General features: G+C 44.0%; 1 protein-coding gene across 1 annotated transcript; it reads right to left on the reverse strand.

The window, feature by feature from the left end:
- Positions 1–483: 483 nt before the first annotated feature.
- Positions 484–10,943, reverse strand: LOC138287440 (proto-oncogene Mas-like). Its single transcript, XM_069227863.1, has 2 exons — positions 10,757–10,943; positions 484–7,298 (listed from the first exon to the last, which is right to left on the reverse strand). The coding sequence occupies exon 2, from the start codon at positions 7,266–7,268 to the stop codon at positions 6,315–6,317; it is 954 nt and encodes a 317-aa protein (XP_069083964.1). The 5' UTR covers positions 7,269–7,298; positions 10,757–10,943; the 3' UTR covers positions 484–6,314.
- Positions 10,944–13,101: the final 2,158 nt, after the last annotated feature.

The raw sequence follows: 13,101 nt of genomic DNA on the forward strand, positions 1-13,101 counted from the left end.
CAAGTGGATGGTAACCCACTCGCAAATTGGAAGGGGTCCCCACGGGACCCCTTCCAGTTTGTGAATGGACCCAAAACATTTTTTTCAGGGCAGGTAGTGGTCCAAGGGACCACTGCCTGCCCTGAAAAAAAACCGAAACTAAAGGTTTCGTTTTTTTTTTAAGTGCAGCTCGTTTTCCTTTAAGGAAAACGGGCTACACTTAAAAAAAAAAAAAACTGCTTTATTGAAAGCAGTCACGAACATGGAGGTCTGCTGACTACAGCAGGCCTCCATGTTTGCGAGTGCCTAGACTCGCTATGGGGCCGCAATTAGCGACCCACCTCATTAATATTAATGAGGTGGGTCATTGCGACCCCATAGCGAGTTGCAGACGGTGTCTGAGACACCGTTCTGCATACCAATTTGCGAGTTGCAAATTGCGAGTCGGAATGACTCGCAATTTGCAACTCGCAAATTGGATTTTTCCTACATCTGGCCCATGATGTTTCATTAATTACTCACTCCACTTGAATCCATTGCTTCTAGCCAGGGTGCATTCTTTGAGTGCAACATCTCCATTAGTTTGGAGTTGGTAGAGGGCACACAGATGGTGTACAAATACCATTAGTTTCCAAATGCGTTTGCATTTTCTCAGAACAGAACTGCGCCCCATTGTCAGTGAGAAATGAAGTAGGAAGACCTTACCTCAAGAATATTTATTCTAAGAATTTAAATACACTTTTGGTTCTGGTGTCAAAGACACACTTTATTTCTGGCCACCTGTAAAAGAAATGCACTAACCCTCGGCAATGCATGGCTGAACATCCATTACTGGCCACCAGAAATCTTGTCATAATCTTTTTTTCATCTTGCAAATATCAGAACGTTCCTTGTATGCCTTACTGATCAGCCTCTCCCCTAGCAAACCAAGTGAAATCAACTTAGTATGTGTAAACAAATATCCATCCACCTCTGCCAACTCTTCTCTGACTAAAAATATCTTAAGTGCTCCCAACCTTCCTCTCTTTTCTACCTATTGAAATGTATTCTTTCCCCAAAATGTGGTCACTAACCAACAGGTTGTCTAAATCAACTGTATGCTCAACTTCGAATGTGTACTCCTGCAAGTTTATAACCCGCTGTAAAATTCTACCAGCCCCTGATTCAATTCTTGGTTTGCAAAAATTTCTCTTAAAGGTTTGTAATCCGTGTGTACCTTAAATGTTGTGCCCCATAAGAAAGCCTGCTGTACAGCTAATATGTCCTTCTCTATTACTGTACAATTGACCTTTGAACCATGCAGAGATCTAGAAGCAAAAGGGTACTGTCTCTTCCTCAGTCACACCTTTCTGTATCAGAACTGCTCCCAAAGATTTGAGCTGGTGTCATTTGCCACAATGAACTTGTGACCTGGGAAACAAGCTTTCAGTCTGGCCGCAGTAGCCAGGCACCCCTAGATGCTATTGTATTCTTCTTTACATGTCTTTTTCCATTTAAACACAACCTTGCCCTTCATCAAGTTTCTGATGTTTAGCGTTCTCCTTGCCAAGTTGACAATGAACTTGCTAAATACTTCCATCATCCCCAACAAAGAGCATAGCACATCCTTATTTTTATACACAACCATCGTCACTATGGTATCTACAAGCTTTCTCCATAGGTTCAGATACTTCTAATGAAATTCACAAGATAATTGATCTCCTTACATCCAAACGTACATTCTATACCTCGATTGTCAGTTCATACTTTCAGAATTTTAACACCATCTTTACTATCTCGTTGTGTTGTGTCTTATTACTCCCACTCTCTAGCATTTTATTCTGATAGTAAAACATCCCAGGTATGAATGAACTGACGCCATGGCTCTCTAGAAAAAGGAGGCTGCAGAAAGTAACACACACAGCATGTGTTTGAATTTGTATGCCCCCGAGGCGTGAGAAAGGTGGGTAACTCAATACTCTGGATGAAGACCTACCTGGTGATAAGCTGATGCCAAGTCCAATACTGAGGAAAACATGGCACTAGCTAGTGCTGCCACCTTCACTGTGATGTTAGGCAGAGGGAATTTATCATTCACAACTACTTTATATAAGGTTCTCATATTTACACAACTGAATTTTCCCATCAGATTTATGAGCCGCCACATTCATAGTCTCGCCAGTTTTGCCTTTACTGCTCCTGCACACTGAGTGGTAGTTTGCTAACTCCAGATACCACAGGAACAGCTTCATTTCTAATTTTAATCTTGTGCCTGTATGTGTTTAGGTTTCCCAAACTCTCTTATGAATACTCCTGAAAACTGTTTCTCTAATGCTATTTGATTTTCCACCAACCATATTTGAACTTGTGGTTCAGCACTGGGATCTAAATACACTCCTAATTCTTTTTGTACTGGCCAACCCAATATGTTGTCCAGTTTAATAGAAACATCATATTTTTCTAACAGTAAACCTACCCGGGTAATAGTCTCAGTTTGGCCACATTCTTTCAGTTTTGTGTGCTGTCATCCATACCCCGAGGACGAATATCCATTTTTTCAGACTTACTTTCTCTCCAAACAAACCTTTAAACATTTGTTCAGGAAAAATGATCAGTTGTGTACACGAGTCAAATATTAACTCAACTTCAACACCTTCAGTCCTCATACTGTCCCTAGGATTATCTAGATTCTTATCACCCATCTGGAGAGCTATCTTGTCACACACTTCTGTCGCTTCTCTATTTTTCCATTTGACCACTTTACTACTTCTGTAACGGGCCAGATAGACTCCATTCTTCCCACATTCGTTGCTGTAGCTCTGATTGCAGGACAATCTTTGGAGTGCACCATATACCCTCTTTGTCCATAGTGAAAACAGTGACTCTTTAAATCACTCTCTAGTCCTCTGTTGGTTACCCATTTGTTTCTCTTTTATGGCAGTCGCCAGTTATGTGTTTTCAGTATGACTTAACTCTCTCATACATGAATCATTCAGTCTTCTATTTGTTTTGACACTACCAACACTTTACTAAGAAGAGGATTATCTTCTAACCAGATTTCCTACCTGATTTTATGTACATTAAAAGTGAGTAGAAATGTACCCCGGTACGTTCATTGCACAACCCACCAAACCTGCAGGTACCAGCCACTTTCCTAAGAGCAGACACAAACTTTTACCATCTCCCCTTATCTTTGTGTCCTCTTCCAAAATGGTGGCATTCTGAAATGGTACTAATTAATGGTAGGAAATAAATATCTACCTGTTTCTACATGCCTCACATTCATTCAAGATTCGTCTACCTGTGAATAGGGAAAATGCTCTCCCAAACAAAGCTGTGGCAAAGATTTTTCCTCTCACAACCTCAGTTTGGACCACATACTGCTGCGTAATTTTGAAAATCTTTCTTCCATTTACTCCAACAAAATTGAGGTTCTCCTGCATGAGACAAGAAAAAAAGGCGGTGGAGTGACATTCTACACATTGTCAGAAGTCCAAAATTGTACAATGGCTTTCCTTTTAGCATAATGAGGAAACGAAAAAAACAAGCACAAGCGTCCTTACTTTCAAACAAACTTAACTACAAGATTATGATGAGAACTCAGAGTACTTTTGGTACTCAAATTGTGACGGTAAAAGAAAAACTTTGAAATTATCCATACACAGCTGAAGACAGCGAAAAAAAATAACTTAGTCAAGACTTGTGCGAATCGCTGTTGCAAGACAAGCCACAATTGCTGCTATAATGCAGAGAGAGCTAGCGTATCACTGTGCAGTAATAACCTTCTTTTGTTCTTTAATGTGATCCATTGTAAGCGTGAGGATCGCTGCTGAATGCACTGGAATCACTGAGTATCTGCTCTAAGTATTCCATTCCATCTTTTTTTTCCCATCATTTTCCTCCTCCAGGGGACTCTGTTAAAAGTAACATGCAGCAAATTGAAAGAATAGTGCTGAAGCGGCAAGTGGCGTCATTGTCACAAGTACGGGACATAGAAATTCACAGATGGGCCATCAGTGAAATTATAGTTGTTGATGGAGCGTCAGATCTGTTCACATGAAGAGAATTAGAAGATCTGCAATCCTGTTACCATTAGCATACTACATAGTCTGGCAAAACTATAGCTTTCTGGCACTGTTGATTGCTAATTGGCAACACAGATCAGATTTTAAGTCGACCTGTAATGATATGTTCTTGGCACCGTGTACTAGCCCATTATTTCATTTATTTATTTGTAGTATTTCTATAGCACAGACGTGTGTCAGGGGCATCAGGATGCTTTACATCTAAATGGAGAGGGAACATTAAATATTTTGATGAGATGGATTTTAGGTGTTTGAGTGGCAGTCAGAGATTCAGGTTTAGTCTACTGTGATCTGGAAGAGAGTTCCACAGTCTGAAGGGAAGGCAGAGAAAGCTTGTTTGTGATGTTTTTGCTCATTTGAATGCTGGGAGTTCCAAGATTAGTCAGCTCCTTTGGGCTCAGGTCAATTAAAGTTTATCCTTTAGGTAGCGGGGTTGGCCAGCAAACAATGCTTCATTGTTTAAGCAGGGAATCCTGAAGTCAATTCTCACTTCCAGTAGGAGCAAGTGGAGTTGTTTTAGGATGGGAGTGATGTGATCACATTTTCTGGCTCCTCCTATTAGGTGAGCGGCCTGCCTGCAGAACCTAGTCCATGTATCGGTGGTGGCAATGTCATCTTAAGTGAGCCATCGGTTTGCAGTGTAGGTGAATGGAAGTTTTGCTGGGGTACATTTACCTGTTTTTAAGCAGTTAACATGCCCTTGATCAGAAGATTAGAAATATATCATTCTGTAAGAGGGTTGTACCTCATTGGTCATATGTGTTATATTTATTGTAACTTTTCCTGATTAAAACTATTGCACATGAAACAAGATATGGAAAAATTGTGCCCCCTTCTTCCTTAATTGGTGTCTATCCTGCCATCCTTGGCAATGCGGGTTAAGTTGCAATGCTGTAAAAGTAGTTCTCTGTAGTGCATCACCTCTTTCCTTACTAGAGTAATTACTGCCACATTGACACTAAAAACAAACGTGTGTGGGAAACCAACGTCTAAATATGGAAATATGTGCATCAATAATTCTGATACAAATAGTACTTAGTGGAGGAAAACAAGTGAAGTTTTGATTTCAACTGTTTTGACTCACGCACCTACATCTGAGTTCAGTTTTAGACTAGTATCTCATATTTTTAACCTGTGGTCCATGGCAAACCATCATCAACTTCTGCCATCACCAACATGCAGGCCAATTTGCAGCTTTTCTTCATCATTACTGTGGATGGTGGCCTCTCTGTTTGCTGTCCAGTCATACAGGTCTCTGAGTATCTCACCTTTGAATGAATTTGTTTTTCCATCACTGGTTTGTGCAGGATCACCACCCCTTAAGAAGTTTGTCATAGTTCACTGGGTGATTTGTTATATTACTCTTGTCTTCCTGAAATGTTTCTGGTGTTGGTGCATCGTACACCACTAATACTTTAGAATGGAGTATTACTTGTGCTTCACTTGGATTTGATGACACAACAATCCTGTTTGAATGTGTGCATTGACCAGCCTCTTACCCAGACTTAAAGCAAGTGTGCTTGACTTTGTTTGCTGATGATAAATTAGCAGTTACAAGTGTGCTCAATATACGTGGATTCTTAGCCAATGTTCCCATTCCTTACTCTGTACTACCTATGCTATATGTGTTCATAAAGTAGTTGATGAGATGTTCATACCCTTGGGGAGACAGTCTACAACATCACTGCTTCTAGGCAGTCTTTTGCGTGCTGCTAAATACAGAGTGGAGAAATTTGTCAATCCATGTGCTGCTCGGGTAGCACTAGTCCTGGCTCATCACCTCTGTGATCAGTGATCTACACTCACCAAGTTTCATTGCCATGTTTTTTCCTGTCTCCCTCTCTTGGCACATATCAGTTCACCTTTTCGAAAGCATAAGTACCCATAACAAGGTGGTCCCTGGGCTCCCATCCAAACATAATCGTAATCCTCTTGATAAAAAAAGTGGCAAAACATTGGAAGTTTCATCCATCAAATATTTGTTTTAAAAAGATATCTGATGGAAACAGTGGCACAAATTAATTTTGTTATTTTTACATTAACAATCGACCTGTTTCTCACTTCACCCTTTCCAAATGAAATATTAATTAGCCTTGTAATTCTGGATCCCTCATTGAATCTTGGTCTCTTTCAGGCCCACGTGATTTAAACTCCCTATATCAAGTTCAAAAGAAGCAAGTTTTGTATTTCTGGTTTGAACAATGGATGCAAAGGTTCCAGTAGGGTGGACAACTCAACCTCATTCAGTTCCCCTTTCCTCCCTCTTGGCCTTTAGGACGTAGTAGTGTTGAGTGGGTTGGGGTTGTCTATTACTTGGTGATCTGAACCTGCATCATCATCAAGGGCCCTTCTGAGGACAACCTTGATAGACTCCCTGAACTTCTTCTCCTTCCTACTGCCCACCAATAAGTAGATGAGGGGATTTATACTACTGTTTATGGTAGAGAGAAGAATGGTGGCATGGTACAAATGATAAGGTTCTCCTGGACGAAAGATCATTTCAAATATATAGTAGACTCTAACTGGCATTGCGAAAAAGAGAAATATAAAGACACTAGTGACTACGACCAAGTACAGTTGAGAAGAAGGAGACCTTACAGCTGTTTTGTTTACCTTCACAAGCAAAACCACGCTTGACATAACCATGAGTGGCACAAAAAACAAGCAATGGAAGAGGCTGCTGGAGAGAACCACTATCGGACACACCAAATCCATCAAACACTCCATCGGGGTTATTAGAAAAGCAAGAACCCAGATCAGGACACACACGATAGTTGATTGGTGTCCAGAACGACGACACTTGTACCAGATGGGACAGAGGACAGCCAGGCACCTCTCCAGACTGATAGCTGTCAGAAGATAGAGTCCTGTATTGTATCCGAACTCCATAATCAACTCCGTTACCTCTATAATAATATCAGCACCAGTGATGTCATTATCATGCTCCACGATGTGAAAAATACTCAGACAGAAGACACAGAGAAGAAATGAGAAGTCTGCGATGGCCAGATTCAGGATGTAGACGCTGAAGGGGTTCCTCTTTATATGGAAACCAAGAAGCCAAATGACCAAACCGTTTTCGATGCATCCCAGAAAAGAAACGAAAAAGTTTATCCAGTAAAGTAAGTCATATTCCACATACCCATGTACAGAAGAATAATTGCCTTCTGTTTCATTGGCCAGCAGCTCTTTGTCTTGGAATGGGGTCAAAAATATTTCCGCCATCAAAAGTCTATATCCTGATTCTTGAATAACCTACAAAGAGAGAAAAGAGATCCCTTTTCCATAAAATATATTTTGCTTAAATGTATAAAAAACACCCTTGTTCTACAGAGAACCCATATTACTCTATTCCCATCCCAGAATAGCTCTAATACATTTTGCAGTGCAACAGTTGCCTTTAACCTAGTGGTAATTTATGTGACATGATGTTTGTGAAGTTTATTTCCTCTGGTTATACCAACTCCCATTTATTTAGAAGGAGGGCTCAAAGAAGGGAAGTCAGTGTGCTATAGGGGCAACATGACCGGTACTGAAGGTTGGACATAATATACCATAACCACATGGATATTTCCTACACAGTTTGTAGACCACAGCTGCCTAGATTGTCTAGAACAGGTGGAGAACTTCCATAGGAGGAGCAAAGTATCAAGTGCAACATTTTACATGTGTGTATAGAAAAGGAGTGCAAACTGTGTTTGATGAGCAAAGAAAGACAATGCAGCCCCAAAGGGAGTGAGATCTAGGTTCTTGGTGCTGAGTCTTGCCGTTGTGTGCTTCTGCCTTTCCTCCTGTCCTTCTTGCTAACACCTTGCCCACAGCTCTCGCAGTTTTCACTGGGACTTGGGAATCCTGCATTTGCTATTTCGTTTGACTCCTGACGATAAGTAGTTAAATAGAGCTTGGGTCAAAATATCTCCATTTATCAGTTAAGAGGCAGGTGGTCATCTCATGTACTTGGAGAGTAGTAGCCTGTGCTCAGGTGCTAATCTTTTGCCATCCACAAAGCACAGAGCCATGTGATCCACTGGGTATACTGCGGAAGAGGTACCAACACCTTTAGGTGGATCTAAGGGTCCCATCCAGAAGAGCCGAATGAGGACAGGAGCGCCTGGGCATCTATCAGTATTCCTGTTAAAGGATTGTGAATAGATTGCAGGAAATGCGAAAAAGATTAATGGAAGAGGTCAGAAGAAGATGTGGCCAGGGACAGAGATGCTGGTCCTACCTCCCCCGCCCCCGCACCTCCTCCGACCTCCCCCACTCAGCAGCAGCTCTAAAAGGCTCTAACATGGAAGACACAAATGGAAGACACAACGTCCCTGCTCTCTAGCTGGAAGCAGCAGGAGGAGGGTTTAAAAGGGTCAGGTGCCAGAAGAGATGCTGCTGGATAGATGACACAGAGGACAAGTGGTAGGTGGGAGAGGGGAGCAGGGGCAATCCCAGGTCACACGCGGCTGAGAGGACCAGAAGATGGTACGAAGATTCAAGAAAGCAATCTCATCTTTGCAGAGACATCGGGCATAAATGCCATCAAGTACAGAGTGGCATCTGTTGCCTGGCACAACTCTCCTTTCAACAATTAAAGATAAGGAGGGCCAGGGACGACTCTCAAGCGGCCTCATCTGTGCTCCGGGTGAAGGCAGGGAGGCTTCCTGAAAGCATCGCTACCTCTGCAACACTCGGAAAAGAAATTGCAATATGCAATTCTAGGCGCCGTTTGTTGACCCTGGTACTGATAGATTTCCTTTTAGGTTGGTCAGTTAATAAGGAAACTCTCGGTCGGGCAAAATGGGCGGGACACTGATGAATTGTAAGGACCGAAAGGGGCTTTTGTGAGCAAATACTAGACTAAAGGGTGACAAATCTAACAACAACATGTAACCTGATAATGTCTGACTGGCAAGGCACTTAATCTCGAATTGAATACCGTGTAAAGTAATTGTCTAATGTAAAAAAGGATAACTGTGCTCCTCATACGTATAAACCCACATCATGGAAGCAGCGCTGAATCATTTCACAAAACTCTCTTAATGCAGTATCAGGTTTCCCCCAGCGCTATGTCTGGGTTGTATGTGAACTAATAAATGTATAACAGACAAGTACCTAAAAGCAGTACCGTAATGCCAACCAAATGATGACTTTTCTGGAAGTTCACAAACTTTTGCAGCTATGCCAACAAATCTCCAACCCCCAATACTGAACTTGAAAAGGCTAAGAGTGTGCCCTGCAATCTGAAGATAGCTGCGTGTGTTGCACGTTTACCACTGCTGCCCACAGGTGACAAGTGCTAACCCCGCAGGACCGTTCAGCCCTTCAGCCTTCCATACATCCGGAGTTGGTAAACTGAGGCCCATATTTACACTTTTTTGCGCAAAACTGCCTTAGCGCAGTTTTGCGTGAAAAAGTATAGCGCCGGCTTGCGCCATTCCAAGACGCCGGCCGGGCGCCATATTTATGAAATGGTGCTAGCCGGTGCTAATGCCCTGTTAGCATCCTTGTAAAGGACGCTAACAGGGTGGGGGAGGCGTAGGGGAAACTGGAGCTTGTGTGCCGAATTATGGCACTACACTGTTCAGAGGTAAACAAAAAATGCCTCTAAGCAGTATAGCGCCTTTTCTGGCGCAAAACCCCCATGGACATGACTCCTGTCTTAGAAAAGACAGGAGCCATGCTCACCACCCCAATGGCCATGCCCAGGGGACAAATGTCCCCGACCACTGGGGCCAGCGCCATGCAGGGGGCCTAAAGTCAGGGTCCCAGAGTGTGAAAAAAAATATACTTACCGGGACTTACCTGGGATGGGTCCCCCATCCTGTGGTGTCTCTCTGGTGTGGGTGGGAGTGTCCCTGGGGTCAGGGAAGGGCACCTGTGGGCTCTTTCTATGGTCTCTGACCATGGAAATATGCCTACAGGTCCCCGTAGCCAGACGTTAAATAATGGCGCTAAGCTTGCCCCCATCCCCCCTTGCTGGATTTTAGCACAGGGGGATAATTATGGCGCTAAGGCCATATCGTCCTTTTCTGAATGGGAACTTTCTACCTTGCATCTCATTGATGCAAGTTAGGTTTTCATGTCCAAAAATGGACATTAAGGGAGTTATTACAACTTTGGAGGAGGTGTTTATTCGTCCCAAAAGTGACGGTAAAGTGACGGATATACCACCAGCCGTATTACGAGTCCATTATATCCTATAGAACTCGTAATACGGCTGGTGGTATATCCGTCACGTTTGGGACGGATTAACACCTCCTCCAAAAGTTGTAATAACCCCCTAAGTCCATAACTTTTTGCGCTAGACGTGTCTAGCGCCAAAGTATGAAATGGAGTTAGGTTTGCGCTGAATTAGCGTAAAAAAAAATGACGCTAATTCAGCGCAAACCGAATATAAATATGGGCCTGAATACCCTTTTATGCAAAACTATAGTAACTTTATTAACAACGCTTAGAAAAGACAGAAGTTCGTTATGAAATGCAACATAAAATGCGATGTTAGTAATATTGACAGGTACACGTTTCACAAAGCAAAATACGTTAATTTTCTATTTTCAAAAATTGTGAATTGCATTGTGGGCGAACCATGTTTCAACTTTTTCAACCAAGCACTCAATAAACGAAAAGACTATTATCTGCAGCATCGCCACTGTCCCTTCTCACTGAGGTAATTATTCTTAACATTTCATAGGAACAAGTTCTGTGTATGAATATATTACCTGTTGCCCACGTCAAGCAGTCGAAGCGTAGGATGCGCCTGGGCTTCGAGCCGTATTTCAACAAGCCCGACCCAACACTCACCAGGACCTGCGAGGAAGAACGTGTCCTTTCTGCCCCGAAGGAAAAAGAAACAGAAAGTCTGAAATTAATAATAGCAGCGCTTGTCTGGCTGCGGAGATTAGATATTTCAACCGCATCCTCTGCTGAACTTGCTTCCAAACAAGGGCAGCAGCGTGTGTGATCCCTCCCGTTTCCCGCCCTCCGGCCCGGTCCAGTTGATGCCCCACCAGGGAGCCGCTGTTGTCTAGCGAGAGAACTGGAATCACGGGTCCGGGCGCGCTCTCACGGGCAGTGCGGGCGTCCCTGAGGGAAACTTGGAATTAACTGGCAAGTTCGGTTCTCCATCTGTTCCTTCAACTGATCTCGTGCTGCGACTGCAAGGTCCCTCAGCCCACTGCCACCCTCCCACACACTCTTTTTACGCTCTGTCTTCTGCACTCTCTCATGGCCTTCGGCCGAAATATGCCTTGGTTTGTCCAAACTAGTCTGCTAAGTCCAGTACTTAATTTGTAAAACAATGAGTGCTGGTGCCACAAATATCTGCCGAGTAGCCCACGACCGGTGCAACTAAATGTCGGCGCGAGGAATATCAGGGATGCGTAGCCTTGAAATCACCTCATGCTTCTTTAGTTCCTAAACAGACTCTCCCTGCTGCCCTTTTTAAAAACAAGCATGAGCGAAAAACAATCAATAGCAAAGCCAATAGGTCTCGCCTGTACAAAATCTATTGACTTTGGCAATGTGTTAAGCCATGTTGTGAGACCAGTGTGGCTGCTGGCCAGCATGGCTAAAAGTTAGTGGAGTGGAGTGTCAGAGAAGGTGAGGAGTAGAGTGTTGAAGAGTTCAGTGGCAGGGAGTAGAGTTCAGTGGCAGAGAGTGTCATAGAGTGGAGTGGGTGAAATAGGGTGGAGTGGGTTTTAGTGGATTGAGGCAGTGGGGTCGATTGGATTGGAGTAGAGTGGGGTGGATATGATTGGGGTAGAGGGAAATGGGGTGGATTCGTGTGGGGTTGATGGGAGTGGGGTGGATTGAAATGGGGTAAAGAGGATTGGATTGAGGTGGATTTGAGTAGGGTGCATTAGATTGGATAGGGGTGAGTGCTTTGGATTAGAGTGATAGGGCTGGGGCGGGGTGGTTTGGATTGGTGTGGGGTGGATTAGAATGGCCTAGAGTGGGATGGAGTGGATTGGAGTGGGGTGGATTGAATTGGATTAACTGGATTGGAGTAGGGTGGATTGGACTGGAGTGGTGCGGATTGGAGTGGGGTGGACTCAACTGGGATGGGGTGGGATTGATTGGAGTAGAGTATGGTGGATTGGAGTGAATGGGGTGAAGTGGGGTGAGGTGGATTGGATTGGAGTGGGGTGGGGTGGACTGGATTGGGGTGTGGGTGGCTGCAGTGGATTGGAATGGGTTGGAGTGGGGAGGGGTGGATTGAAGTGGGGGTGTTAGATTGGATTGGGGGAGTGGTGTGGATTGGGGTGGTGCAGACTGTATTGAGGTGGGTGGATTGATTGGAGTGGGGTGGACTGAAGTGGGATAAGTGGAGTGGATTAAATTGCGGTGGGGTGAATTGGAGTGGGCTGTATTGAATTGGATTCACTGGATTGGAGTAGGGTGGACTGAATTAGAGTGAGGTAGATTGGATTGGAGTAGGGAAGATTGGATTGGACTGGGTAGATTGGAGTGGGATGGACTGAATTGGGTTGGAGTGGGATGGATTGGAGTAGGATACAGTGGGGTGGATTGGAGCAAAGTATGGTGGATTTGGGTGAATTGAGGTGGGGTAGAGTGGATCGGAGTGGGGTGTGTTGTATTAGATTTGGGTGGATTTGAGCATGGTGGTTTGGAGTGGAGTGGATTGGGGTGGGGTGGATTGCATTGAGTTGGATGGATGGATTAGGGTGGGATGGACTGAATTGGGATAGGTTGGGGTGGATAGGATTGGGTGGGGTGGATTGGATTGGATTGGCGTGGGGTGGGGTGGATTGGATTGGGGTGAATTGTAGTGGGGTGAATTGGAGTGGGGTAGGCTGGATGCATTGGATTGGAGTGTGGTGGACTGAACTGGGATGGGGTGGGGTGGATTGAGGTACAGTGGGGTAGATTGGAGTTGAGTGGCATGGATTGGAGTGGGGTGGATTGAAATGGGGTCAGGTGGATTGGGGTGGGGTAGAGTAGAGGGGGTCGATTTGATTGTGGTGGGGTGGATTGGAGTGGGATGAATTGCTTTGAAGTGAGATAGATTGGATTGGTGTGGGGTGGATTGGAGTGGGGTGGGCTG

Source organism: Pleurodeles waltl, chromosome 4_1, assembly GCF_031143425.1.
Source record: "Pleurodeles waltl isolate 20211129_DDA chromosome 4_1, aPleWal1.hap1.20221129, whole genome shotgun sequence".
Lineage (NCBI taxonomy): Eukaryota > Metazoa > Chordata > Amphibia > Caudata > Salamandridae > Pleurodeles > Pleurodeles waltl.

Coding starts and splice junctions, on each gene's coding strand:
- LOC138287440 (XM_069227863.1), bottom strand. CDS start 7,268: ATGGCGGAAATATTTTTGACCCCATTCCAAGACAAAGAGCTGCTGGCC.